Source organism: Podarcis tiliguerta (assembly GCF_965153285.1).
Source record: "Podarcis tiliguerta genome assembly, chromosome: 17".
Classification (NCBI taxonomy): Eukaryota; Metazoa; Chordata; class Lepidosauria; order Squamata; family Lacertidae; genus Podarcis; species Podarcis tiliguerta.
Window position 1 is genome coordinate 27,038,033 of NC_139550.1, and position 25,318 is coordinate 27,063,350.

At 45.0% G+C, this 25,318-nt stretch overlaps 1 protein-coding gene and 1 long non-coding RNA gene across 2 annotated transcripts in view; both read left to right on the forward strand.

Annotated features, from left to right (window-relative positions):
• The window catches only part of LOC310668070, a 160,562-nt gene extending 135,740 nt beyond the window's left edge, over positions 1-24,822 (forward strand). The window contains exon 2 of the long non-coding RNA XR_014506600.1: positions 24,290-24,822. This is a non-coding gene — a long non-coding RNA (uncharacterized lncRNA). The remainder of the gene's footprint in view (positions 1-24,289) is intronic.
• MTAP (methylthioadenosine phosphorylase) lies at positions 246-24,822 on the forward strand. Its single transcript, XM_083420639.1, has 8 exons — positions 246-361; positions 11,945-12,031; positions 12,262-12,320; positions 14,142-14,309; positions 14,988-15,090; positions 16,412-16,651; positions 19,543-19,665; positions 22,998-24,822. Exons 1-8 carry the CDS (start codon positions 326-328, stop codon positions 23,034-23,036), a joined length of 855 nt encoding a protein of 284 aa, XP_083276765.1. The 5' UTR covers positions 246-325; the 3' UTR covers positions 23,037-24,822.
• Positions 24,823-25,318: the final 496 nt, after the last annotated feature.

Here is a 25,318-nt window from a genome sequence, read left to right on the forward strand (position 1 = left end):
ACACTTGTAGTTTAATGGCGAATTTTGGAAATTGATAATAGGACCCACAAAGGGGAGGGGGGAATCCAGGAGATTCTCTGGAATCTTGTTTTTAAGTTGTATGTTGGATTATGCGGTTGTAAAATTTTGAAAAACGAACTAACTAAATAAATGCATTAATTGAAATAAAAAAGGGAAGGGAACTGGAGCGACAAACGGGAACCCCTAGGCTGGCTGGGCGGGATCCCCGTGCTTTGCGCTTCGCCTCCTGCCGGGGGCGGAGAGCCGGTGGGCGCGCCTGGCCAGGGACCGCCCTCCTCTCCGCCGCTTCTCCTCCCCGAGCAACATGGCTGCAGCCGCCGCTGCCTGCTCGCCCGTGAAGGTAAGCGAGGCGCCTCCCTGCTGCTGCTGCCGCCTCTCCCGGCTGGGGACGCATCTCGGCGGCTCCCTTTCCACGAAGGGGCGGCTCCTTTGGGCTCGCGGGGAACGGGAAGGGTGCCTGGGCGTGCGCGGGGCCTGAGCGCGCGGGCGCGGCGGCGTTGGTGTGGGCCGGGAGTCCTTGGGGATCTCCGTCGGCCTGCACAAGTCGTGCGCCTAGGCGCCTTTGGCGCGCGTAAAGGCGCCTTCTCCAGCAGTGCTGGAGCCTGGAGGGTGGGTGGGTGGGTGCGCGCGCGCGCGGAGTCCCCTGGGTGCACTTACCCGAGAGTAAACCCCGCTTGAGCGCGAGGAGTGCCTGGCGACACGCCGGGCTTTGTGCACAGGCGACGGTGGGTTTCTGCAGACATGCTCGGGGGCGCTTGGCCAAGTGTCCCTGGCTTTTGTTAAACCGAGGATTTTGCCTTCGGGGTTTTCTTCTTCTTCCTTTTTGGAAAGCACAGTGGTTTAGAAACACCGCACACTACAGTATTAAGAATCCCGTAATGAATACCCCCCAGATTTGTGCGGCAAAGAAAACAGTTGCCCTATTAATGCGCTTTTACCCCTGCCTCCACTCCCCTTGTTTGCTGCCCCAAAGGACCATCCAGAGTAATGGATCTGCTGTAAGTGATCTGGAGTCTGAGACATGTGCTGAGTTCTCACCCTCTATTTCTTAATTATTCAGATGAGTTTCCTCTATTAGTCACAGAGGGGTTTTCCACCATGTGCCGCTCAAATATAGCTGATCAACGGCTTTTAGAAATCTGCTGAACTGTAGTGCGTTTCTATATCATACAATCCTAGAATTGTAGAGTTGAAAGGGACCCCTGGGGATCATCTAGTCCAACCCCCTGCAATGCAGGAATATGCATCTGTCCCATAAGGGGATCGAACCTGCAACCTCGGCGTTATCAGCCGCAAGTTCTAACCAACTGAGCTGTGAGTCACAGAACCTGTTCCTTATACAGGATACCACGTTGATTTTTAGGGCACGCTGAAATACCAAGAACGGCCTATTTGCATTCTTTGGATAGTTCCAATCCACGTGATTGATAGTTTGCCATTTCTGAAAGTGATTGTATCTGTTGATTTGACAGAATGAATGCACTTAGATACACACACAGCAGCCGCTCCTCTTGAGAAGAGCTGTAGAGGTAGAATGCTTCCTATCACAGTGGTACCTCGGGTTACATACGCTTCAGGTTACAGACTCCGCTAACCCAGAATAGTGCTTCAGGTTAAGAACTTTGTGTCAGGATGAGAACAGAAATCGTGCTCCGGCGGCGCGGCAGCAGCAGGAAGCCCCATTAGCTAAAGTGGTGCTTCAGGTTAAGAACGGACCTCCGGAATGAATTAAGTACTTAACCCGAGATACCACTGTACAGTGAGGAAACAGTGAGATCTTGCTGAATTTGATCTTGTCTCTTTCATGCCTTCATTGTATGTATTATTTTTAACCTGTCTCGAGTTGTCCCTTTTTATCCTTAAAAATTCTGCTGTGTGTCCACAAAGTTCGAATGTGTCACACGTAGCCGACAGGAGTTGGGGTTTGTTGAAGCAATAAGTACAAACCGTTTCCGACTTCATTGGAAAACCTTTAAAGTCATTCAGGCTTGTGATAGGTGATTCCGCCAGGGGGTGGATGGGATCAGGGCGAAAGCTTGCCTTTCCTCCTGTCCTCCAAGCTCAGAGAGAAGGGCTGGAGCTGGTCAGTGTTCTGCTGCACATGAGAATCCCAGTTCTCTCTGAAAAGCTGGGGGGAGGGATCCCCCCTGGAACTGCACTGGGCTTCCAAGACTTTTCCCTAGTCTTCATTCTGAATGTGAAATTAGGAAGAAAATTGGTGGCGGTGGGGGATATTCCTGAAGTCACAATGGCTGGCATTCATGAACAGTGTTTGAAATTCACCGGACTATTGGCCACTCGTGGCCTAGAGGGAATGCCAGGATGGTTATCTACCTTCTGGAGGTACATGCCTGGGGATCCTTGGAGCTTGACTGTTTTCACACACTAAGGACACACATCCTTGAGAATTCTATCCGTTGCATTTTATCTGCCCAATCAGAATGGATTTCTGGAACCAAAATGCATTTTTGGTGCAACCTTAGCAGGAGTAATGAAGAAAGTTATAGTGAATTTTTTGTTGCTTGTCTTCACTTCTCTCACCCCAATGCCCTGCTCAAAGTTGTGGAGAATATTCTTACATTATGGATGGCCCGTGTCACCATTAAGAAAAAGAGGTCAGAATAGTAGACCAATACAGTGGTACCTCAGGTTACATAAGCTTCAGGTTACAGACTCCGCTAACCCAGAAATATTACCTCGGGTTAAGAACTTTGCTTCAGGATGAGAACAGAAATCATGCTCCAGCGGCGTGGCGGCAGCAGGAGGCCCCATTAGCTAAAGTGGTGCTTCAGGTTAAGAACAGTTTCAGGTTAAGAAGGACCCCCGGAACGAATTAAGTACTTAACCTGAGGTACCACTGTATATATGTGGACTGTCCCTGGGTCAGGTGACATTTCTTCTTTGAGTTCTCAGATCTCTCAACCCAGGTCAAGGTTGTCATCTGAACTAGCCAGATGTTCAACTGAGAATCAGCCACAGTGAGTCCATCTTTTGAAAAATAAGACTTTAGAGCCATCTAGCCCCAAAGTGGCAACTAGACATTCCATTTAGGTGACTGTAACCTTGTTTTAAGGAGCCATTTGGCACCTAGCTTATGTATATGAGTTCCTAACACTGTAGCCAGGTAATAATAATAATAATTTATTATTTATACCCCGCCCATCTGGCTGGGTTTCCCCAGCCACTCTGGGCGGCTTCCAACAAAAGATTAAAAATACACTAAAACATCAGTCATTAAAAACTTCCCTAAACAGGGCTGCCTTCAGACATCTTCTAAAAGTCAGGTAGTTGTTTATTTCCTTGACATCTGATGGGAGGGCGTTCCACAGGGCAGGTGCCACCACCAAGAAGGCCCTCTGTCTGATTTCCTGTAACTTCGCTTCTTGCAATGAGGGAACTGCCAGAAGGCCCACGGCGCTGGACCTCTGTGTCTGGGCTGAACGATGGGGGTGTAGACGCTCCTTCGGGTATATTGGAATATTGTGAAGCTCCTTGACATCTGACAGGAGGCGGGTGCCACCACCAAGAAGGCCCTCTGCCTGGTTGCCTGTGACTTCGCTTCTCGCAATGAGGGAACTGCCAGAAGGCCCTCGGTGCTGGACCTCAGTGTCCGGGCAGAACAATGGGGGTGGAGACATTCTACTGAGTGAAGATATCTTCACTTGTGACCGCAAGTGGCCAGTAATCAGGTGCAAAATGTGCCTGGCTCCTGGCTAATTTCAAACACTGGCCAGTGGGATAGAGTTGCAGCTGTAGCTTCCCTGCAATAGAGTTGCTACCACTTTGGTAGGGGGGCGGTACTAGCTAGGTGGTGGTGAGATAACGGCTGCGCAGGTGCCTTGATAGAGCGTATCCGGTGTTTCTGCGCAGGGCATCCACACAACTCTGGCCTCTCTGCTGCATCATCCCTCCCCTTCTGAGAAGAGGCAAAGACCCCCACTGACGGGAGGCTACAGTGGTCAAGTTGCTCCTCTTCTTTCCCCTTCCTTCATCTCAAGCACTTATCTTCCCTTTGGCCAGTCTTCAGCACAACGTTGCTGTTGTTTAGTCGTGTCCGACTCTTCGTGACCCCATGGACCAGATCAGGCCAGGCACTCCTGTCTTCCACTGCCTCCCACAGTTTGGTCAAACTCATGCTGGTAGCTTCGAGAACACTGTCCAACCATCTCGTCCTCTGTCATCCCCTTCTCCTTGTGCCCTCCATCTTTCCCAACATCAGGGTCTTTTCCTGGGAGTCTTCTCTTCTCATGAGGTGGCCAAAGTACTGGAGCCTCAGCTTCAGGATCTGTCCTTCCAGTGAGCACCCAGGGCTGATTTCCTTCAGAATGGAGAGGTTGGATCTTCTTGCAGTCCATGGGACTCTCAAGAGTCTCCTCCAGCACCATAATTCAAAAGCATCAATTCTTCGGCGACCAGCCTTCTTTATGGTCCAGCTCTCACTTCCATACATCACTACTGGGAAAACCATAGCTTTTACTATACGGACCTTTGTTGGCAAGGTGATGTCTCTACTTTTTAAGATGTTGTCTAGGTTTGTGAATCCCGTTGACTTCAACTGGTTTAACAGTACTAATTCGGTGCTGCCTACAGTTTCAGAAAACTTGAGGCCTGTGCATTTTATTCTTGCCTGATGAAAGCCTCTCTCCGTTTTGCATAGGTGTAACATTCATTACTAAGCAGTTGGAGCGAGGGCATAGATTGCTTTTGCAGCAAAATGGGATCCAGCTGATCAGAGCAGAACATAATGTAATTGAAACCCAAAAGCAGCCAAACTCAGAAGCCCAAGTTGGTAGCTCTGGCTCTTGCATAACAGCGAAGGTTGCCAGATAAACCTCAAGATCCGTTCCAGCTCTATAATTCTATGTGGAAGGGATTTGGTTGACAGCTGGGTACAGTGGTACCTCAGGTTACATACGCTTCAGGTTACATACGCTTCAGGTTACAGACTCCGCTAACCCAGAAATATTACCTCGGGTTAAGAACTTTGCTTCAGGATGAGAACAGAAATCGTGTTCTGGCGGCGCGGTGGCAGCAGGAGGCCCCATTAGCTAAAGTGGTGTTTCAGGTTAAGAACAGTTTCAGGTTAAGAACGGACCTCTGGAATGAATTAAGTACTTAACCCGAGGTACCACTGTATTTGTAATGTGGAATGGTAGCTTCAGTTGCGTGACATGACACGGGAGCCTTTTGATGGTAACATTCAGGCAATATTATTCCAGGCTTCTTTGATGCTTTTATGCAGGGTGGATTTGATTTAAATCAAATCGATTTAAATCACTACTCAGTAAGACTTGATTTAAATCATTTTTTTTACAGAAAGACTCATTCTTGCTGGTATAATCTTAACATTTACAACCATATGAAGGTTTCATTTTTGGAATAATCAAATTTCAGAGTAGTTTTTACAGTTATATCAAAAATTACTGATTTGGTTATTCTATTAGAAATACAAAGACAGGCAATTATGAAATTATTGTTTGTATCTGGACAACCTTTCTGCTGTACTTTATTGGAAGGAGAAAAATAACCATTTCCTTAATAACAATTTACTTAACTGAAACAATAACATTATAGCATATGTATCTATGTTTGTTAACTGAGGTGGTTAAATGATTACAAAAACAACAACCTTAGTCTGATGAAAAACTTAAAACAAATCCTTATTTCCTGGTGAGTAGCCTTTGGACTATAATGTAACTTAAATAGAAAAGTATATTTAGAAAGATTTTCCCTCCAAAAGCATTTTATTTTAAAAATCTGATTTAAATTTAAACATATCCAATTTTTTAGATTATTTCTTTTAAAAAAGCATTGATTTTTATCCACCCTACTTTTAGGAGCACACTGGAAATTGCAAATCTGTCTTCACTTATGCTGCACCCAGTTTTCCTGCACTACCACTTCCATGCCACAAGATGGCAGCAAATCAGAAAGAATATTTGTTTCTGTTTGCTGGTCCTTGGCAGGTTCTTCCAAGTTATGGCATGAACTTCAACCAGAGCTTTGGACTGATAACAAGAACCACATAGCCTGAGCCTAATGAATTAAATGTTCCTATTATAATTGATAGTGAAGCATGATCTTTTTAAATAAAAAAGAGGTCCCTCTTAAAGAAGTGGACACGGGATGGAGTATTTTATGTCTGTTGCTGTTTATTTATTGTAAGTATCTGGCAACACAGATATTTATCCCCCACAATGGTTTACTTAATCCAGTGGTTTTCGAGCTGCGTCTCAGGAAATCTCGGGGTTCCTCGAAATCTCCCAGTTATTCATTTTTAAAATAAAATGCTTTTGGAGGAAAAAAACTCTTTAAAGATTGTTGTTGTTGTTGTTTAGTCGTTTAGTCGTGTCCGACTCTTCGTGACCCCATGGACCAGAGCACGCCAGGAACTTCTGTCTTCCACTGCCTCCCGCAGTTTGCTCAGACTCATGTTAGTTGCTTCAAGAACACTGTCCAACCATCTCGTCCTCTGCCATCCCCTTCTGCTTGTGCCCTCCATCTTTCCCAACATCAGGGTCTTCTCTTTTCATGAGGTGGCCAAAGTATTGGAGCCTCAGCTTCAGGATCTGTCCTTCCAGTGAGCACTCAGGGCTGATTTCCTTCAGAATGGAGAGGTTTGATCTTCTTGCAGTCCATGGGACTCTCAAGAGTCTCCTCCAGCACCAGAATTCAAAAGCATCAATTCTTTGGCGATCAGCCTTCTTTATGGTCCAGCTCTCACTTCCATACATCACTACTGGGAAAATCATAGCTTTAACTATAAGGACCTTTGTCGGCAAGGTGATGTCTCTGCTTTTTAAGATAGTTTTCTATTTAAGTTCCTCAGTGAAACCAGCAACAACAGCCAAGCTTGCTTAAGAGACAACTCACTCAATGCTCTTAAACTTTACCTGAGGTGGTTATTTTAAGGCAGGTCCAACAAGCCTGACATGTACCTTTTGCAAATTCTGGGGATTTCCTCCCAGAAATTCCTGCAACGTGGGGATTCCATGGTAGACAAATTGATGTGGAAAGAGTTCTCTGCAAGTAGAAAGCAATTAGATGTTTAAAGCCACCCCTACAGTTCTTTAATTTTTGATACTTACAGGGGAACTTCATTTTTTGACTTTACAGTGGTACCTTGGTTCTCAAACGCCTTGGTACTCAAACAACTTGTAACCAAAACACTGCAAACCTGGAAGTAACTGTACTGGTTTGCAAACTTTTTTCGGAAGTCAAACGTGCTCCCTTTTGAGTGACACGCTTCCGTTTTGAGTGTTATGATGAGGTCTGTCTGTTTTTGCTATTTATTTTGGGTTTTGTGGCTTTTTTTTGTTTTTGTGACTGTAGGACCCAGTTCAGCTACTGATTTTTTTTTTTTAATATAATTTTTAATAGTTTTTACACATGTCTTCCAAACATTACATCCCATCTTAGAAAACATAACAGACCTTTGGCTATCACCGCCTAGGACTTCCATCAACCTTGACTGGTGATTTTCTAACTTCCTTTCTAATTTTGCATTTATTTTAATAGTTATTGCTATGAAATCCAAATCCTTAAAAAATTCTTACTCCTCTTTCGCAATAATTCACATAGTTCTCCTTACAAAACTTATTGTAACCCTACAAGTGATGTCAATTGATTACAGTTGTCTTTCAGATATATCGTGAATTTCTTTCAGTTCAGCTACTGATTGATTGATTGTGTGACTGCAGTACATTGTTTGTTGCTTTCATTTTGTTAGATAGTAAATTCCATGTTACATTGCTGCTTTAGGGGTTGTTTTTAAAAGTCTAGAACGGGTTAATCCATTTTGCATGACTTCCTATGGGAAAGCGCGTCTTGGTTTTGGAACGGACTTCCGGAACGGATTAAGTTTGAGAACCAAGGTACCACTGTACTGGAGATGTTCCACTTGCTAACGGAAGACTTAAGCCTTATTACCTAGAGCATGAATAGGCAACCTAAGGCCCAAGGGTCGGATGCGCCCCAATCACCTTCTAAATCCGGCCCGCCGACACCTGAGAAACACTGGTCTGCAAGCGCTCCAGTTGGAGAACCACCTTCACCAAAGGTGTCATGGGCTTTGAAGACACTCGGACTCAGGACGCAAGGGAGAAACGTGCTAAGAGGAAGGCACATTTGGCAAACGCTCACCGGGATCAACTCCCCTCTGGAAACCTATGTCCGCACTGTGGAAGGATGTGAGGATCCAAAATTGGCCTCCACAGTCACTTACGGACACATTGTGAAGATCACATTCATGGAAGACAATCTTACTCGGCTACGAGGGATCGCCAAAGAAAAAACAGCAGCAGCTGCGAAACAAACATCAGCTGTGCTTTTGGAACTGATCTGCTCATCTAGGGCAAAAGTGAGACCTGTCTGGCTTCACCAGTGCCCGGCACAAACTGAGTGCCTATTTCATGCCCCAGAATCCTCTACAGTGGCAAAAAATGACAGAAAGACTAAGAGAAAAAGACAACAGAGACTTTGAAAAAGATTGGGAACCGTTCATATTATATTTGCAGAAACAAAGAAAGCCAATAGACTTGATGGCAGGATTGAAATAAACATCCACATTATTAGCATCAGAAAATGTTTGGAAGATAGTGAAATAAGACGATGTATTTAATTTTATTTTTATGTTTTTAAGGTTTGATGCTATGTTATTAATAACTTTTTCTGTTGAGAGATAGCAAAGCGGGTGAAAATAGAAACAAACCAGAAACACAAGCTGGGGAAAGTCTTGGAGGGGAGGGAGGGAGGAATATATAGTAAACGTTAAGAATTTGAGATGTAGGTATGTAATGAATCAAAATGAAAAATGAATAATTTTTTTTTTAAGAATCCTCTACAGTAGCAAGAGTTCTAGGACATGGCTGGGCAAACTAAGGCCCGGGGGCTGGATCTGGCCCAATCGCCTTCTAAATCCGTCCCACAGTCGGTCCAGGAATCAGCACGTTTTGACATGAGTAGAATGTGTCCTTTTATTTAAAATGCACCTCTGGGTTATTTGTGGGGCCTCCCTGGTGTTTTGACATGAGTAGAATGTGTGCTTTTATCTAAAATGCATCTCTGGGTTATTTGTGGGGCATAGGAATTTGTTCTTTCCCCCCCAAAAAATATAGTCCGGCCCCCCACAAGGTCTGAGGGACAGGGGACCGGCCCCCTGCTGAAAAAGTTTGCTGACTCCTGACCTAGAGCCAATTACTGAGGCTGGGGGCAGGGAATGGGGGGGTTGGTTGGTTTTCCATCGGTCCCATTCATACCTATTTGCTGTTCTCATCTGGTTGAGGCGGAAAGCCCCGGACTGGCACACTGGCTGCCCTCTGCGGAAGGAGGAAATGTGTGTGGGTGGCAGAGTTTTCCCTTCCCTATCCCAGCCAGCTGTAAGGAAGCTGCCTAGGACTAAAAATAGGGTGATTGGTTTTTTCCATTTCTGACCTTAAAAAAAAAACAACCCAGCACAAGAATGGTTTCATTGTTGTAGCAGGAATGCCCAAAATCTGCCTTCTTGAGGAATCATCCTCCCTGGGTCAGTTCATTTGAATGACCTAGACTGGCTCGGTCACAAGTTCTCAGGCTCCATCCTAAAAGTGACGCTATCTGCCTGCAAGCTGTGTCCTAACCATGCTCTCACTGGACACCTTAAAATCATCACCTGCTCTTGGAATAACAGGTTTGGAATTGCCCAAGAAAGATGTGAAATTATTTTTGTATGCCACAACTGCTGCTCGTATTTTGTTAGCTAAAAAGTGGAAAACCCAAGAATTACCAACGATAGAAGAATGGCAGATGAAGATGATGGATTTTTCAGAGCTAGCCGACCTAACCGGAAGAGTCTGCGACCAGAAGGAGGAGGAGTATCAGGAAGAATGGATTAAATTTAATGATTATCTAGTTAAATTTATTAAGTTAAATTAACTGAAAATACCTTGCAGATACTTAATTGGCTTAGGATTTTATTTATGTTATGTGATGAATTAATATGTTTAATTCCATAAGGTGAAGATTTAAGGATGTTAATGTTTAAGTTAAATTTCATAAGAATTGGGATTTGGAAAACCGTTAAAAGGACATGCAATGAAATTTAACCAAGGGGAAACGAGGAAGTCACTTAACAAAGTTAGTAAGTGTAATTTTCAATAAGGCTATGATTTTTGTTTGTTTGATTGATTGATTTATGTTTGTTTGTCTGTTTATAATACAGTGGTACCTTGCAAGATGAATGCCTCGCAAGACGAAAGAGTTTTTTGTTTTTTGAGTTGCTTCGCAAGACGAATTTCCCTATGGGCTTGCTTCGCAAGACGAGAACGTCTTGCGCCTTTTTCTTAAAACCGTCAATGCATTCCTATGGGAAACCGTCAATGCATATCCGTGCTTCGCAAGACGAAAAATTCACAAGACGAAAAAACTCGCAGAACGAATTAATTTCGTCTTGCGAGGCACCACTGTATTGTGAAAACCAATAATTTTTTGGGGAAAAAATAATAAAATCATCACCCGCTCTTGCTGCACCCGAGGAAACATCTTCACTTGGCCACCAGTATCCTACTAAAACTTGAACCACGTTGGACTTCTCCAAGGTCATCTCTGCACAAAGCCCTCCAGATGGTTTTGCAGCCTTCGCTCATCTCTGTCCCAGACAGGGTGCCCAGTGGTCAAGGATGGTGGAAGTCCCACAAGTTTCCCGTCTGGCACGGGGATTTCTGCAGGAATCAGGGTGGATAAAAATCAGTGATTTTTTAAAAAAATAATTTTAAAAATTGGATATTTTTTTTATTTACGTCGGATTTTTAAAATAAAATGCTTTTGGAGGGAAAATCTTTCTAATGATAGTTTCCTATTTAAGTTAAATTATACAGTGGTACCTCGGGTGGCGCTGTGGGTTAAAGCCTCAGTGCCTAGGGCTTGCCGATCGAAAGGTCAGCGGTTCGAATCCCCGCGGCGGGGTGCGCTCCCGTTGCTCGGTCCCAGCGCCTCCCAACCTAGCAGTTCGAGTAGATAAATAGGGACAAGTAGATAAATAGGGACCGCTTACTAGCGGGAAGGTAAACGGCGTTTCCGTGTGCGGCTCTGGCTCGCCAGAGCAGCGATGTCACGCTGGCCACGTGACCCGGCAGTGTCTTCGGACAGCGCTGGCCCCCGGCCTCTTTGAGTGAGATGGGCGCACAACCCTAGAGTCTGGCAAGACTGGCCCGTACGGGCAGGGGTACCTTTACCTTTTTACCTCGGGTTACATGCGCTTCAGGTTACAGACTCCGCTAACCCAGAAATAGTGCTTCAGGTTAAGAACTTTGCTTCAGGATGAGAACAGAAATTGCGCTCCAGCGGCGCGGCAGCAGCAGGAGGCCCCATTAGCTAAAGTGGTGCTTCAGGTTAAGAACAGTTTCAGGTTAACTACGGACCTCCGGAACGAATTAAGTACTTAACCCGAGGTACCACTGTAGTCCAAAGACTTATTCATTAGGAATAAGGATTTGTTTTTTGTTTTTCATGTGTGCTAAAACTCAATCTAAGTTTGTTTGTTTGTTTTTAAATTGTTTAACCACATCAGTTAACAAACATGGATACAGATGCTATGGAGTTATTGTTTCAGTTAAATAAATTATTTAAATTGTTATTAAGGAAATGGTTGTTTTTCTCCTTCCAATAACGTTTTCTCATGTCATTTGTATATCACAAAAATAGCATAATAAATGTGGAAAAATATCTACAACGTATGTTTCATTATTAGTGGTCAGTGTATAAGTTCTTGGTTCATGAATTGGTTTAAACAATTAGGAGGAGGAAGAAGAAGAAGAAGAAAGGGGGAGAGGGGAGGGGGGAATGGCGAGTGGGGTTGGGGCAGGTGACAACCAAACACTAATGTGGTGTAGCATTTAGTAATAGTTTCAATTGTTTTCCAAACTAATGCGTGTTTCTTGTGCTGAAGATTGGAATTATTGGAGGGACTGGTCTGGACGACCCGGACATATTAGAAGGACGAACAGAAAAATATGTCGATACGCCTTATGGAAAGGTAGGTACCAATAACTTTTTGGATAATTGGCTTTTTAAATTGAATTTTAATTTGGTATTGTATTAATGTGGCTTTTATTGGGTTGATATAAATGAAAATAAATAAATGAGAATCCCCCCCCCCTTAATCATGCCTAAATAGCAGTTAAGATTGTTTAAAATTCACTGTTAGCATTTTGTAATGTGTTGTCTTCCATCCCTGTCTTGCGTTATTTCTGTTTTTTACTCTAGCCATCAGATGCTCTGATTTTGGGGAAGATAAAAAACGTGGACTGTGTGCTTCTGGCCAGGTAAGAATTCCTTAAGCATCGCTTGTATTTCTCTTCTGCTGAAAAATTAAGGTTTGCCGTAAATGTATTAAATCAAGGCATCTAACCTGCTAAACATGCACGCTATATGCCGATAATTATCTCCAGCATTTCAGGAAATTATAATTGGTTTATAGTTCTTGATTTGCTTGATTGATTTCTCTACCTTAAAAATTGTTCCTCTTTCTTTAGAACTTCCCAGTTAATTGTGTTGGACAATACATATGCTTGCTGAAAACTTAGTTTCAGCTAGACTGCACAAACACGTTATTTTGTTTCATCTGTTCTTCAGTTTGTTTTATTGTTTTTAACGGATTTTTAAATGTTTTGAATATGTTTTTATTCTATTTTAAATTGTGGAGTTTTGTTTTGTTTTTAATCACAGAAGTTTTTGCTGCACTGTAAGGAAGGTTGGGATATAAATTTAAAAGATAGGTGCAAATGAAATGTAAACTTTCTTGAGAGTTTGGGACAGAGGAATACAGAGACATAAAAAATGATAAAATCTCCCAATCCTAAAAACCTTAAAATCCCAGGCCTTGAATCCCAGGGCTGAGGATTTGAACCAGAAACTATATGTAAAAAGGGAAAGGGAAAGGACTCCCGGAAGCTTAAGTCCAGTCAAAGGTGACTATGGGGTTGTGGCGCTCATTTCAGGCCGAGGGAGCCAGAGTTTGTCCACAGACAGCTTTCCAGGTCAAGTGGCCAGCAAGACTAATCCACTTCTGGCGCATGGAGGACCATGACAGAAACCAGAGCGCACGGAAATGCTGTTTACCTTCTTGCCGCAGCGGTACCTATTTATCTACCTGCACTGGTGTGCTTTTGACCTACTAGGTTGGCAGAAGCTGAGACAGAGCGATGGGAGCTCACTCCGTTGTGGGAATTCGAACCGCCAACCTTCCGATTGGCAAGCCCAAGAGGCTCAGTGATTTAGACCACAGCGCCACCCGCTCCCTTGATTTAATATAAGCAGCCTATATAATATAAGCAGCTTATAAAAAATCACCTGAAACAGACAAAAAGATAAAACACTTATAAAACAAAAGAAAATCAATGAATGAGATCTAGAACTATTCTACATGGAAGGACTAATGGATAGGTAAAAAAGGTAAAGGGCCCCTGGATGGTTAAGATCAGTAAAAGGTGACTATGGGGTTGTGGTGCTCATCTCGCTTTTCAGGCCAAGGGAGCTGGCGTTTGTCCACAAACAGCTTTCCGGGTCATGTGGCCAGCAGAACTAAACCGCTTCTGGCGCAATGGGACACCACGATGGAAACCAGAGCGCACGGAAACGCCGTTTACCTTCCCAACGCAGCAGTACCTATCTATCTACTTACACTGGCATGCTTTCCAACTGCTAAGTTGGCAGGAGCAGGGACAGAGCAACGGGAGCTCACCCTGTCGTGGGGATTTGAACCGCCGACCTTCCGATCAGCAAGCCCAAGAGGCTCAGTGGTTTAGACCACGGCGCCACCTGCTCCCTTAGAAACTATATGTACTAAACCCTCATAAGCTTCTGGCACACAAGGTGTACGACATTTGTCCCTGAGATTGGAAAGCAAATTGAAGCCTCTGGATTGGCCAGATCTATTGGTCCTGATCCCCAGCTACTCTCCTCACACCATTCTTACATAAGTAAATTGCTTTTAAAGAGGTGGTGGAACAGAATAGAACCACGGTTTGGTGAATTCACTCCTAACCACAACATGAAAAACATTTTTCCCTGAGTTGTTTGCTTCCCCCAAACCCGTCTCAAATTTTAGCTTTGCTGTTTTTCCCCTCCCCTCTTTCTCTACGTAGGCATGGAAGGCATCACACCATCATTCCGACACATGTCAATTACCGTGCCAATCTGTGGGCTCTGAAGGAAGAGGGCTGCACTCATCTGCTGGTGACCACAGCCTGTGGTTCTTTGAGAGAAGAGATTCAGCCCGGAGACGTTGTCATAATAGATCAGTTCATAGACAGGTAAAAAAGATGGAGATCTTATATGAGGAGCTGGGCTGGGCAATCATTGAATTAGATCCTGGGCTGGAGCAGAAACTTTATTCCCAAAGCATCCCTGCTTTTCATATATGGATGATATTAATGGGGTGGTGAGGGGTTGTAATGAAAATACCGATTTGTGAATCTGGAACCAAAGACCACACTACACATACTTGATTCAGGGGAAACCTAAGTGCATAGCTGTCAACTTACAGATTTGAAAATAAGGGACCAGCAGCCTCAAAAATTAAGGGATCAGCAGCCAAAATAAGGGATTATCCGGGCACAGGTATATTCGACTTCTGAGCCCCTCCGAGCCAAAGGCAGAAAGCCCAGCCAGCAGCCAAACAAAGCCTCAAGGAAAACCACCGTCACCTCTCCGCTGGGAAGCGCTGAGCAAAGACAAGTCCCCAGGCAACACAGCTGATTTGATCAGCACAAGGCATGCAAGTTCCACCCCCCAGTCATTCTTAGACTTCTTATTGGAGTTGGAGCCTCCCTCCTCCCTGGCCTCTGCTCTACTGATCTTCTGTCTGCTCACAAGATGGAAAAAAGAGCCGAGTGGGTGGCATTGATACTACGGTGACTGAACCTGCTGACCTTTCCTTGCCAATCAGGTGTTTTTTAAAATTTCTAATCAATGTTTTTCCCCACCCACAGGACCACCAAAAGGCATCTCACCTTTTATGATGGGAGCTGTCCCGGCCTCCCGGGCGTCTGCCACATCCCTATGGCAGAACCTTTCTGCGCCAAAACTAGAGAGGTTTGTGGATCTTCACTTATTGAGTCTGTCCTCTGTGGCCAGAATCTCAACAGCCTGTACATCAGCAGAAAGTGCTTATGAATGCATAGGAAGGGGTGAAAAAGAAACACATTGCTGGTTTTCCTTTCTGGCTTTATCCCCTCCTGTTTCATTTAATGTTGTTATGGGGGGGGGGTTGCCACTTGATAAATGCTGAGCCACTTCCCTGTCCTTCCTGCAGATTACATTATTATTATTATTATTATTATTATTAGAAAAATAATTTAAAAATTACAAAAGTACACAGAGTAATATAAGATGCAAAGAGAGGGAAACAAGAAATAGTACCCATATCATCATCATCAAACCATTTATTGGCATCACATCCAAACATCCATTCAAAAGCATGCCTAAGTGCAAGTAGATAAATAGGTACTGCTCTGGTGGGAAGGTATGTAAACAGCGTTTCCGTGCGCTGCTCTGGTTTCTGTGTCCCGTTGTGCCATAAGTGGTTTAGTCCTGCTGGCCACATGACCTGGAAAAACTGCGGACAAACGCTGGCTCCCTTGGCCTGAAAGTGAGTTGAGCGCCGCAACCCCAGAGTCGTCTGTTACTTAACTGTTAGGGGTCCTTTACCTTTTAGGTAAAGGTAATGGGACCCCTGACCATTAGGTCCAGTTGCAGACAGAGCCTAGGACTTGCTGATCAGAAGGTCGGTGGTGCGAATCCCCGCGACGGGGTGAGCTCCCGTTGCTCAGTCCCTGCTCCCGCCAACCTAGCCGTTCGAAAGCACGTCAAAGTGGAAGAATCCGCCCCAGCTGCACATATGCTAAAGACGGTCCTGTCTCTGTGTGTCCAGGTCCTTATGGATGTGGCCAAGAAGCTTGGCATCAAATCCCACTCCAAAGGGACCATGATCGCTCATCTCGCTTTATTGGCCGAGGGAGCCGGCATACAGCTTCCGGGTCATGTGGCCAGCATGACTAAGCGAACCATGACTTCTGGCGAACCAGAGCCATGCATGGAAATGCCGTTTACCTTCCCGCCAGAGTGGTACCTATTTAAATTCTTCCACTTTGATGTGCGTTCGAACGGCTAGGTTGGCAGGAGCAGGGACTGAGCAACAGGAGCTCACGCCGTTGCGGGGATTCGAACCACCGACCTTCTGATCAGCAAGTCCTAGGCTTTGTGGTTTAACCCACAGCGCCACCCGCATCCCTCCCTTTACCTTTTACCAAAATAGATATTAACAAGACTGCTAAACTAAATTTGGGGGCGCTCGGCGGATCTTTGCACCCCAGCGGCACATATGCTAAAGACGGCCCTGTCTCTGTGTGTCCAGGTCCTTATGGATGTGGCCAAGAAGCTTGGCATCAAGTCCCACTCCAAAGGGACCATGATCACCATCGAAGGACCGCGTTTCAGTTCCCGAGCCGAGAGCCTCATGTTTCGCAGCTGGGGAGGCGACGTCATCAACATGACTACGGTCCCCGAAGTGGTTCTTGCTAGGGAAGCTGGTCTCTGCTATGCAAGCATTGCCATGGCCACAGACTACGACTGCTGGAAGGAACATGAAGAAACCGTGAGTGACAGCTGCTTCTCGCTTTTAGGTTTGGTTGCCAAGCGGGGTTCCTTAGGTAGCTAAAATGGCGCCATACATACAGAAGGGGGGAGGCGCTGGCAGGTTTGTGGGGACACCCCAGTATTATGGAGGTACCAAAAATATTCAGAAGGGGACCCCCCTCCCTTTTTGGCAGAGATGAAATTTTTACGACACTTTTAAATCTTTACATATAAATTCAAATTTGTTATACATTTCTCTTTAAACTTTGACTTCCCGCCTTTCCTTCCACGTTGTTCTTAATCCCATCCTATTTACATACTGCATTCTGAGAAAATTTCACCTACGACATATTCTTCTATTTCATTTTTTTAAAATACCGTATTTTTTGCACCATAACACTCACTTTTTTTCTCCTAGAAAGTAAGGGGAAATGTCTGTGCGTGTTATGGAGGAAATGCCAACGGGTGGCATGCCTACAGATTTTCCTCCTCTAAAAACTACGTGCGTGTTATGGTCGGGTGCGTGTTATAGAACGAAAAATACGGTAATTTTTATTAAGTTTTCAAAAGCAAACCCAAATAAGAACATAAGTCAAATTTCCAAAAACAAAGTCCAATGAAACGTAAACTCTTGCATCCAGCATCTTAGTGTTTTCTTATTTACACTGCACTTTGTCGCCCTCAGACTTCCTTCCCTGCTTCGGCTTTCACAAATTAACACCTACTCCTACAAATTCTTATTTACCCTCCACCCACATCACAAGATTTAAGTTAATCCTGCTACAGTTTTTAAACTTCTACAACTATTCCGTATATATACAACAAATTTATTCCACTCCTCTTCAAACTTTGTTACTTTTTGATGTTTAATCTTATTAGTCATTTTCGCCAACTCCGCATATTCAAACATCTTCACTAGCCACTCCACTAACATTGGGATCTCCTGGGATTTCCATTTCTGGGCCACGAAAATCCTAGCGGCAGTCGTAGCATACATAAATGCAGTGGTGCCCCGCAAGACGAATGCCTCGCAAGACGGAAAACCCGCTAGACGAAAGGGTTTTCCGTTTTGGAGGTGCTTTGCAGGACGAATTTCTCTATGGGCTTGCTTCGCAAGACGAAAATGTCTTGCGATTCCTGGGGGGGGGGTTTTCGCTCCCCACCCCCTTTTTCTAAGGCGCTAAGCTGCTAATAGCCTTTTAGCAGCTAATCCGCTAATCCCTTAAGCCTTTAATAGCCGCTAAACCGCTAATAGCGCTAATCCGCTAATGGGCTTGCTTCGCAAGACGAAAAAACCGCTAGACGAAGAGACTCACGGAACAGATTCTTTTCGTCTTGCGAGGCACCACTGTAACTTACAATCCTCTTTTTTTACTTCATCTCCTATTATCCCTAGCAGGAAAGCCTCTGGTTTCTTTGGGAATGTGTATTTAAACAGTTTTGGCATATTCTTCTATTTCAAATACAGTGGTACGTTGGTTGTCGAACTTAATCCGTTCCAGGAGTCTGTTCGGCTTCCAAAAAAGTTCGCAAACCAGAACGCTTACTTCTGGGTTTGCGGTGTTCAGGAGCTGATTTGTTCAGGATCCAAGCCGTTTGACAACCAAGGTACCACTAAATTATCATTTCCCTTCCACTGCTTATATTTCAAATCCTGCTTGCGATTTCATCTGATCATGGCATTTTTTCAGATATTCCCAAAAGGACTTCCATTCTTCCAGGAATAGTCCCTCATGTCAGTTTCATATTTTTGCTGTTAGTTTCACCAGTTTTGCAAAGCCCATTAGCTTTAAAATCCATTCTTCTTTCATTTGTGTTTCGTCGTCTTCCCAGTTCTGCCTATTTTCTTTCTTTCCTTTCACCACTAAAAATCAACATAGTTGCCCACTGGAGCCGGTGTGGTGTAGTGGTTAAGAGCGGTAGTCTCGTAATCTGGGGAACCGGGTTCACTTCCCCGCTCCTCCACATGTAGTTGCTGGGTGACCTTGGGCCAGTCACACTTCTCTGAAGTCTCTCAGCCCCACTCACCTCACAGAGTGTTTGTTGTGGGGGAGGCAGGGAAAGGAGATTGTTAGCCGCTTTGAGACTCCTTAGGGTAGTGATAAAGTGGGATATCAAATCCAAACTCTCTTCTGTTTTCATGGGGAGGAGTATTTTGGGGAAACATGGAGGAAGATTTCTCATTTCCCCCTGTGTATCTTTTAGCAGTACAGTGGTACCTTGGAAGTCGAGCGGAATCTGTTCTGGAATTCCAGAAGGCCCCTGCAGCCAATCGGAAGCCGCGGAAGTCACGTCAGACGTTTGGGTTCCAAAGAACGTTCAAAAACCAGAACAATCACTTCCAGTTTTTGATCATTCGGGAGCCAAAACATTCGAGTTCAAAGGCGTTTGGCTTCCCAGGTTCCAATGTAATGCATTTGATATACCATGAAATTTTCAAGCATCACGTTTTCTCTCTTCCTTTCCCCTTTCTCTGAACAGTCAGCTGCAAACTCAAATTATTGAATTCAATGCATCACAAAGTTTACCTGAGACCAGGGGTCAGCAAACTTTTTCAGCAGGGGCCCGGTCCCCTGTCCCTCAGACCTTATGGGGGGCCGGACTATATTTTTTTTGGGGGGGGGAATGGATAAATTCCTATGCCCCACAAATAACCCAGAGATGCATTTTAAATAAAAGCACACATTCTACTCATGTAAAAACACACTGATTCTCAGACCGTCCGCAGGCCAGATTGAGAAGGCGATTGGGCTGGTTCTTAGTTTGCCTACACATGTCTGAGACATTTAAATATTGTTTTAAACTTCTCCAGTATGCAATCCTATACATATCAACTCATAGGTATATGGGTGGGGTGGGTGTGTTTTTTTAATTCAGTGGAATTTGCTTTCATTGTTGTTGTACTTCCAGGTTTCGGTGGATAAAGTGTTGAAGACATTGAAGGAAAACGCCAATAAAGCAACGAGCTTGCTGCTGACTACTATACCCCTGATCGGTTCCATGGACTGGGCAGAAACCCAGCAGAACTTGAAAGTAATATATTTTTAATTCCTCCCAATATCTTTGTTGCATCAATAGGAGTATAGCATCTAGATCAAGGGAAGTAATAGTGCCACTGTATTCTGCTCTGGCCAGACCTCACCTGGAGTACTGTGTCCAGTTCTGGACACCACAGTTCAAGAAGGACACTGACAAACTGGAACGTGTCCAGAGGAGGGCAACCAAAATGGTCAAAGGCCTGGAAACAATGCCTTATGAGGAACGGCTAAGGGAGCTGGGCATGTTTAGGCTGGAGAAGAGGAGGTTAGGGAGTGATATGATAGCCATGTTCAAATATATAAAAGGATGTCACATAGAGGAGGGAGAAAGGTTGTTTTCTGCTGCTCCAGAGAAGCGGACACGGAGCAAAGGATCCAAACTACAAGAAAGAAGATTCCACCTAAACATTAGGAAGAACTTCCTGACAGTAAGAGCTGTTTGACACTGGAATTTGCTGCCAAGGAGTGTGGTGGAGTCTCCTTCTTTGGAGGTCTTTAAGCAGAGGCTTGACAACCATATGTCAGGAGTGGTCTGATGGTGTTTCCTGCTTGGCAGGGGGTTGGACTCGATGGCCCTTGTGGTCTCTTCCAACTCTATGATTCTATGTGTCTGAACTCTTTAAACGTGTTTCAAAAGTTAGTGCGTAGCGAAAGGAGAGCAACAGATATATGGGTATGCTTAATGTGTGTTTGAAAACTAAAAACCAGCAAATTTTAAAAAAGTCTATCTGGACAAAAAGGCCCAAAAGAAAGCTGCAGAATTTCAAAGCAGGAAAGGGAAAACAGAATGCTGAGTTGAAGTCCGTTTTTCATTGCCTGACATTTTTACTGGCACGGGAAGCTCGTGATAGATAGACCAAGAGCTTCCATTTGGCAGAAGAGACGCTGATCCAGAGAAGTTATTCTCCTCTTACCTATTGCTGTGGGTGCCTCTGCAGAAATAATAATAATAATAATAATAATAATAAAAATACAGTGGTGCCTCGCAAGACGAAATAAATTCGTTCCGCGAGTTCTTTCGTTGAGCGAGTTTTTTCGTCTTGCGAAGCACCACTGCAGTTAAACACTAACAACGGCGGGGAGGGGCGGGGAGAAGCAGGGCAGCTGCCGCAGCCGGTAGCTCGGACTCACCCATGCCTTGTGGCCACCACGCGACGCGGCTGCTGGAGGGCGGCGGGGCTCAGGAGCGCGACTCCGGCTGCTACGCTGGCTGCTGGCGGCAACGGCTTCTGAGGGGAGCGCGCGAGGGCGGTGGGCAGTGGCGCGAGGCAGCCGGAAGGTCGGAGGGAGCCAGAGGAGTCGTCAGCCGTAAGGTGGGAGGGAGCCGGAGGAGCAGGGAAGCGAGCGTGCGACCGTCACCATGACAGGAGAGGCAGGGCTGTTTCGTCTAGCGAAGCAAGCCCTTAGAAAAATCCGTCTTGCGAATCACCTCAGAAAACGAAAAACCCTTTCGTTTAGCGAGTTTTTCGTCTTCCGAGGCATTCGTCTTGCGGGGTACCACTGTAATAATAATAATAATTAATAATTAATAATAATTAATAATAATTTATTATTTGTACCCCGCCCATCTGGCTGGGTTTCCCCAGCCACTCTGGGCTACTTCCAACAAAGATTAAGAATATATTAGAATGTCACACATTAAAAACTTCCCTGACCAGGGCTGCCTTTAGATGTCTTCTAAATGACAGGTAGTTGTTTTTCTCTTTGACATCTGGTGGGAGGGCGTTCCACAGGGCGGGTGCCACCACCGAGAAGGCCCTCTGCCTGGTTCCCTGTAGCTTTGCTTCTCGCAGCGAGAAGGCCCTCGGAGCTGAACCTCCGTGTCCAGGCTGGATGATGGGGGTGGAGACACTCCTTCAGGTATACTGGGATGAGGCCGTTTAGGGCTTTAAAGGTCAGCACCAACACTTTGAATTGTCCTCGGAAACGTACTGGGAGCCAATGTTGGTCTTTCAAGACCAGTGTTATGTGGTCTTGGCAGCCGGTCCCAGTCCCTAGTCTGGCTGCCGCATTCTGGATTAGTTCTAGTTTCCGGGTCACCTTCAAAGGTAGCCCCACATAGAGTGCATTGCAGTAGTTCAAGCCGAGGTAACCAGGGCATATACATGGGAAACAGGCAAAACTATATTAAAACACGTTACCTTTGTTCCACATAAATGTGTCCTTTCTAGATTGCTTTATACATGATATCTTTGTATGGGCAACATAAAGGTAAAGGGACCCCTGACCATTAGGTCCAGTCGTGACCGACTCTGGGGTTACAACGCTCATCTCGCTTTATTGACCGAGGGAGCCGGCATACAGCTTCTGGGTCATGTGGCCAGCATGACTAAGCCGCTTCGGGCGAACCAGAGCAGCGCACAGAAATGCTGTTTACCTTCCCGCCAGAGAGGTACCTATTTATCTACTTGCACTTTGACGTGCTTTCGAACTGCTAGGTTGGCAGGGGCAGGGACTGAATAATGGGAGCTCACCCCGTCGCGGGGATTCAAACCACCGACCTTCTGATCGGCAAGTCCTAGGCTCTGTGGTTTAACCCACAGCGCCACCCGCGTCCCATGGGCAACATAGAATAATATAAATTAAGGATCCAAAGATAGAGGAAAACTGGAAGTGTGTGTGTGTGTGTGTGTGTGTGTGTGTGTAGAGTTGGTTAACTCTGGGTAAATCTAGAATTGCTCATTTTTGCTGGGAGAAGAGGAGGGTGCTCCCAGGTGAGACCTGGGAGGACACACCTTTCACTGTAAGAAATTAGAAAATGCAATTAGCATGGCAAATTTATACATTATGAACTTCCTTTGCCTTCAGTGGGAAGGAATTATGCAGCTCCCAAGAAATGGCATTTGATACAGAGAAAATGTGTCCCCCCCTTCCTTGGATCCCTGTCCTTCTTTGCTTCATGTATTCACTATAGGTCATGGCATTCTAGATGTAGAACAAAAAACTGAGTATGTAGTAAACTAAGAGCTAAAGCCCAAATAAATCCCTCGGGACTGAGGATCTTCTGTGTGACTGTGGGTTGAGGTCCAGAAAGGTCCCTGGTGACTTGAACTTTTCAAAGTGGTAATAAATGCCAGCTTCAATATTGTGGCTCTAAATCCTAAAATTACTTCCATGACTTTACTTACCTTTTAACCAATATTTTGCTCCTTTATAATTCAAGGGAACTCGTTTATTTTGCCTTGGGAGAAAATTTTTGGGGAAGTTAGCTGTCCATAATTTAGAACAAGTTTGTATAAAGCATTTATACTTTTGAACAATTAAAAGCTTTAAATTGTATTGAGAAGTAACCCTCTATTTTCTGTTTTTTTCATTTTTGTGTTTCAGAATACTCTGCAGCTGTCAGTTATGCTACCAAAACATTAAAAGCATGGCAAGATGCTCTGAAGCTGGTTTGAGAAGATGCATCTTTTGAGAACATGACAACGCCCTAAAATTATATGGTTAAAATATGCAACATTTTCATTCTATCTGCTAATACTTTTCGTTTCGGCACAAAACGTGTAGAGGTTAAGGAGTGGAACATGCCCACCAGACTAGGAATTTAATTAATTGCGGGAACTGACAACCACCCAATAGGAATTATTAGCAAACATTTAATAATCTTGTTTACATAAAAGGAACAAGAAAATAAGATGTCATGGTATGCAGTTCTGACAAGTTGTTGGCTCATCACCCATCTCAAAGATGTCAAGGCAAAGGCATATACTCTTAACTTCTCCAAATAGGGAGGAAAACAACCCAGAAACCAAAACCCAAAATCTTGTAAATCAGTTGAATTGATATGTCTTTGTTCAGTGGCATTTTTTAAAATGCAAAGAAACGGTTTTTTTGAACTGTGGTTTTTTGTGTTTTTTATATTTTTTTAAGACCTTTTCAGACTTTTTTAATATAAATTTATTTACGTTTTTACAAAAGTGGTTGCCTTCTAGACGGGAGCGTTTGAATGGTATCTGATGAACATGCTGCTAACCCCCCCCCACTCACCCACCCGGTGCTGACAGCGGATCATGGAATAACTCGGTTAGACATTCTAGTGCAGACCACCAGCAACATGCTGCCACTGTGCTCTGCGCATGCTCCATGTCCCAAGTATGCTCGCTTCAACCGGAAGTCCTTCTGACCCTTCTCAGCTGTTCTCTTCTACAGTGGTACCTCTGGTTGCAAACGGGATCCATTCCGGAGGCCCGTTCGCAACCTGAAAAGACCGCAAACTGAAGCGCTGTATCTGCGCAGATGCGTGGTGCGATTTGGCACTTCTTCACATGTGCAAAGCGTGATTTAGCGCTTCTGCGCATGCGCGAGCGGTGAAACCCGGAAATAACCCTTTCCGGTACTTCCGGGTCGCCGCAGGACAGAACCTGAAAAGACGTACCTTATTTTTTTCTCTATAAGACTCACTTTTTCCCTCCTAAAAAGTAAGGGGAAATGTGTGTGCGTCTTATGGAGTGAATGCAGGCTGTGCAGCTATCCCAGAAGCCAGAACAGCAAGAGGGATCACTGCTTTCGCTGCGCAGCGATCCCTCTTGTTGTTCTGGCTTCAGAGATTCAGAATATTTTTTTTCTTGTTTTCCTCCTCCAAAAACTAGGTGCGTCTTATGGTCTTGTGCGTCTTATAGAGCGAGAAATACGGTAACCTGAAGCGTCCGTAACATGAGGTATGACTGTACCCAGGTCAGCGAAAACACTGCGTTCAAGGGACCTTGGTGGGGGCCTCCTGTTTGATGCCCCCCTGCGAGGGGCCAGAGTTTCTCCTTGAAGTGAGCATGTTGCGCCATGGCTGAGCATGCAGAAAGAGTCACATTGGTTAGCCGCCAAGGGTGGCATCACGAGAGAAGGGAAGGGTATGCTGGCTTCTAAGGGGACCATTGGGATTGCACAGGCATCGTGTTTGGGAAGACGTTGGCCTGCGCTAAGAGAATTCTGTACCAAACCATTTCACCTGCCTTACTGTGTTGTGACGACCTGCTCTATTTCTCCGAAGAATGCGTTGGCTCCATTCCGGTTCGTTAGAGTGGCGTCGGTGAATGTACGCGATACGCACAGATAATATCCTTGTGGTTTATTTCTACACTGTTTGTTTTAATGCCCACACTTGCCTTTAAGAAAAAGAATGTGCTTCTTCTATCTAATAAAACCAAACGTAACCTCCTGTGTGTAAGTGAGACTTCTTGGGGCGGGTTAGAAATAATTCAAACTGAATGGCTTTTCGTGTGCAAGTGAGAGGTCAGATAAAATGAAGCGAGATTTCACCCACCATAAAAAAAAATGTGGACTATGGCTGCTTTAAGATGATGGCAACTTGGATACTATGGCGACACCAAAGAAAATACCAGCCATATTAAAGGGACCCCTGACCATTAGGTCCAGTCGTGACCGACTCTGGGGTTGCGGTGCTCATCTCGCTCTATAGGCCATGGGAGCCGGCGTTTGTCCGCAGACAGCTTCCGGTCATGTGGCCAGCATGACTAAGCCGCCTCTGGAGAACCAGAGCAGTGCACAGAAACGCCCTTTACCTTCCCGCCGGAGTGGTACCTATTTATCTACTTGCACTTTGACGTGCTTTCGAACTGCTAGGTTGGCAGGAGCAGGGACCGAGCAACGGGAGCTCACCCTGTCGCGGGGACTCGAACCGCAGACCTTCTGAT

What these genes read in the sequence shown, in the direction of transcription:
- MTAP (XM_083420639.1), top strand. Translation starts at nt 326, where the DNA reads ATGGCTGCAGCCGCCGCTGCCTGCTCGCCCGTGAAG. An exon ending in TCTGCGCCAAAACTAGAGAG is followed by an intron (nt 15,091 to 16,411) that starts GTTTGTGGATCT and finishes CTGTGTGTCCAG; the next exon opens with GTCCTTATGGATGTGGCCAA. An exon ending in AAACCCAGCAGAACTTGAAA is followed by an intron (nt 19,666 to 22,997) that starts GTAATATATTTT and finishes TTTGTGTTTCAG; the next exon opens with AATACTCTGCAGCTGTCAGT.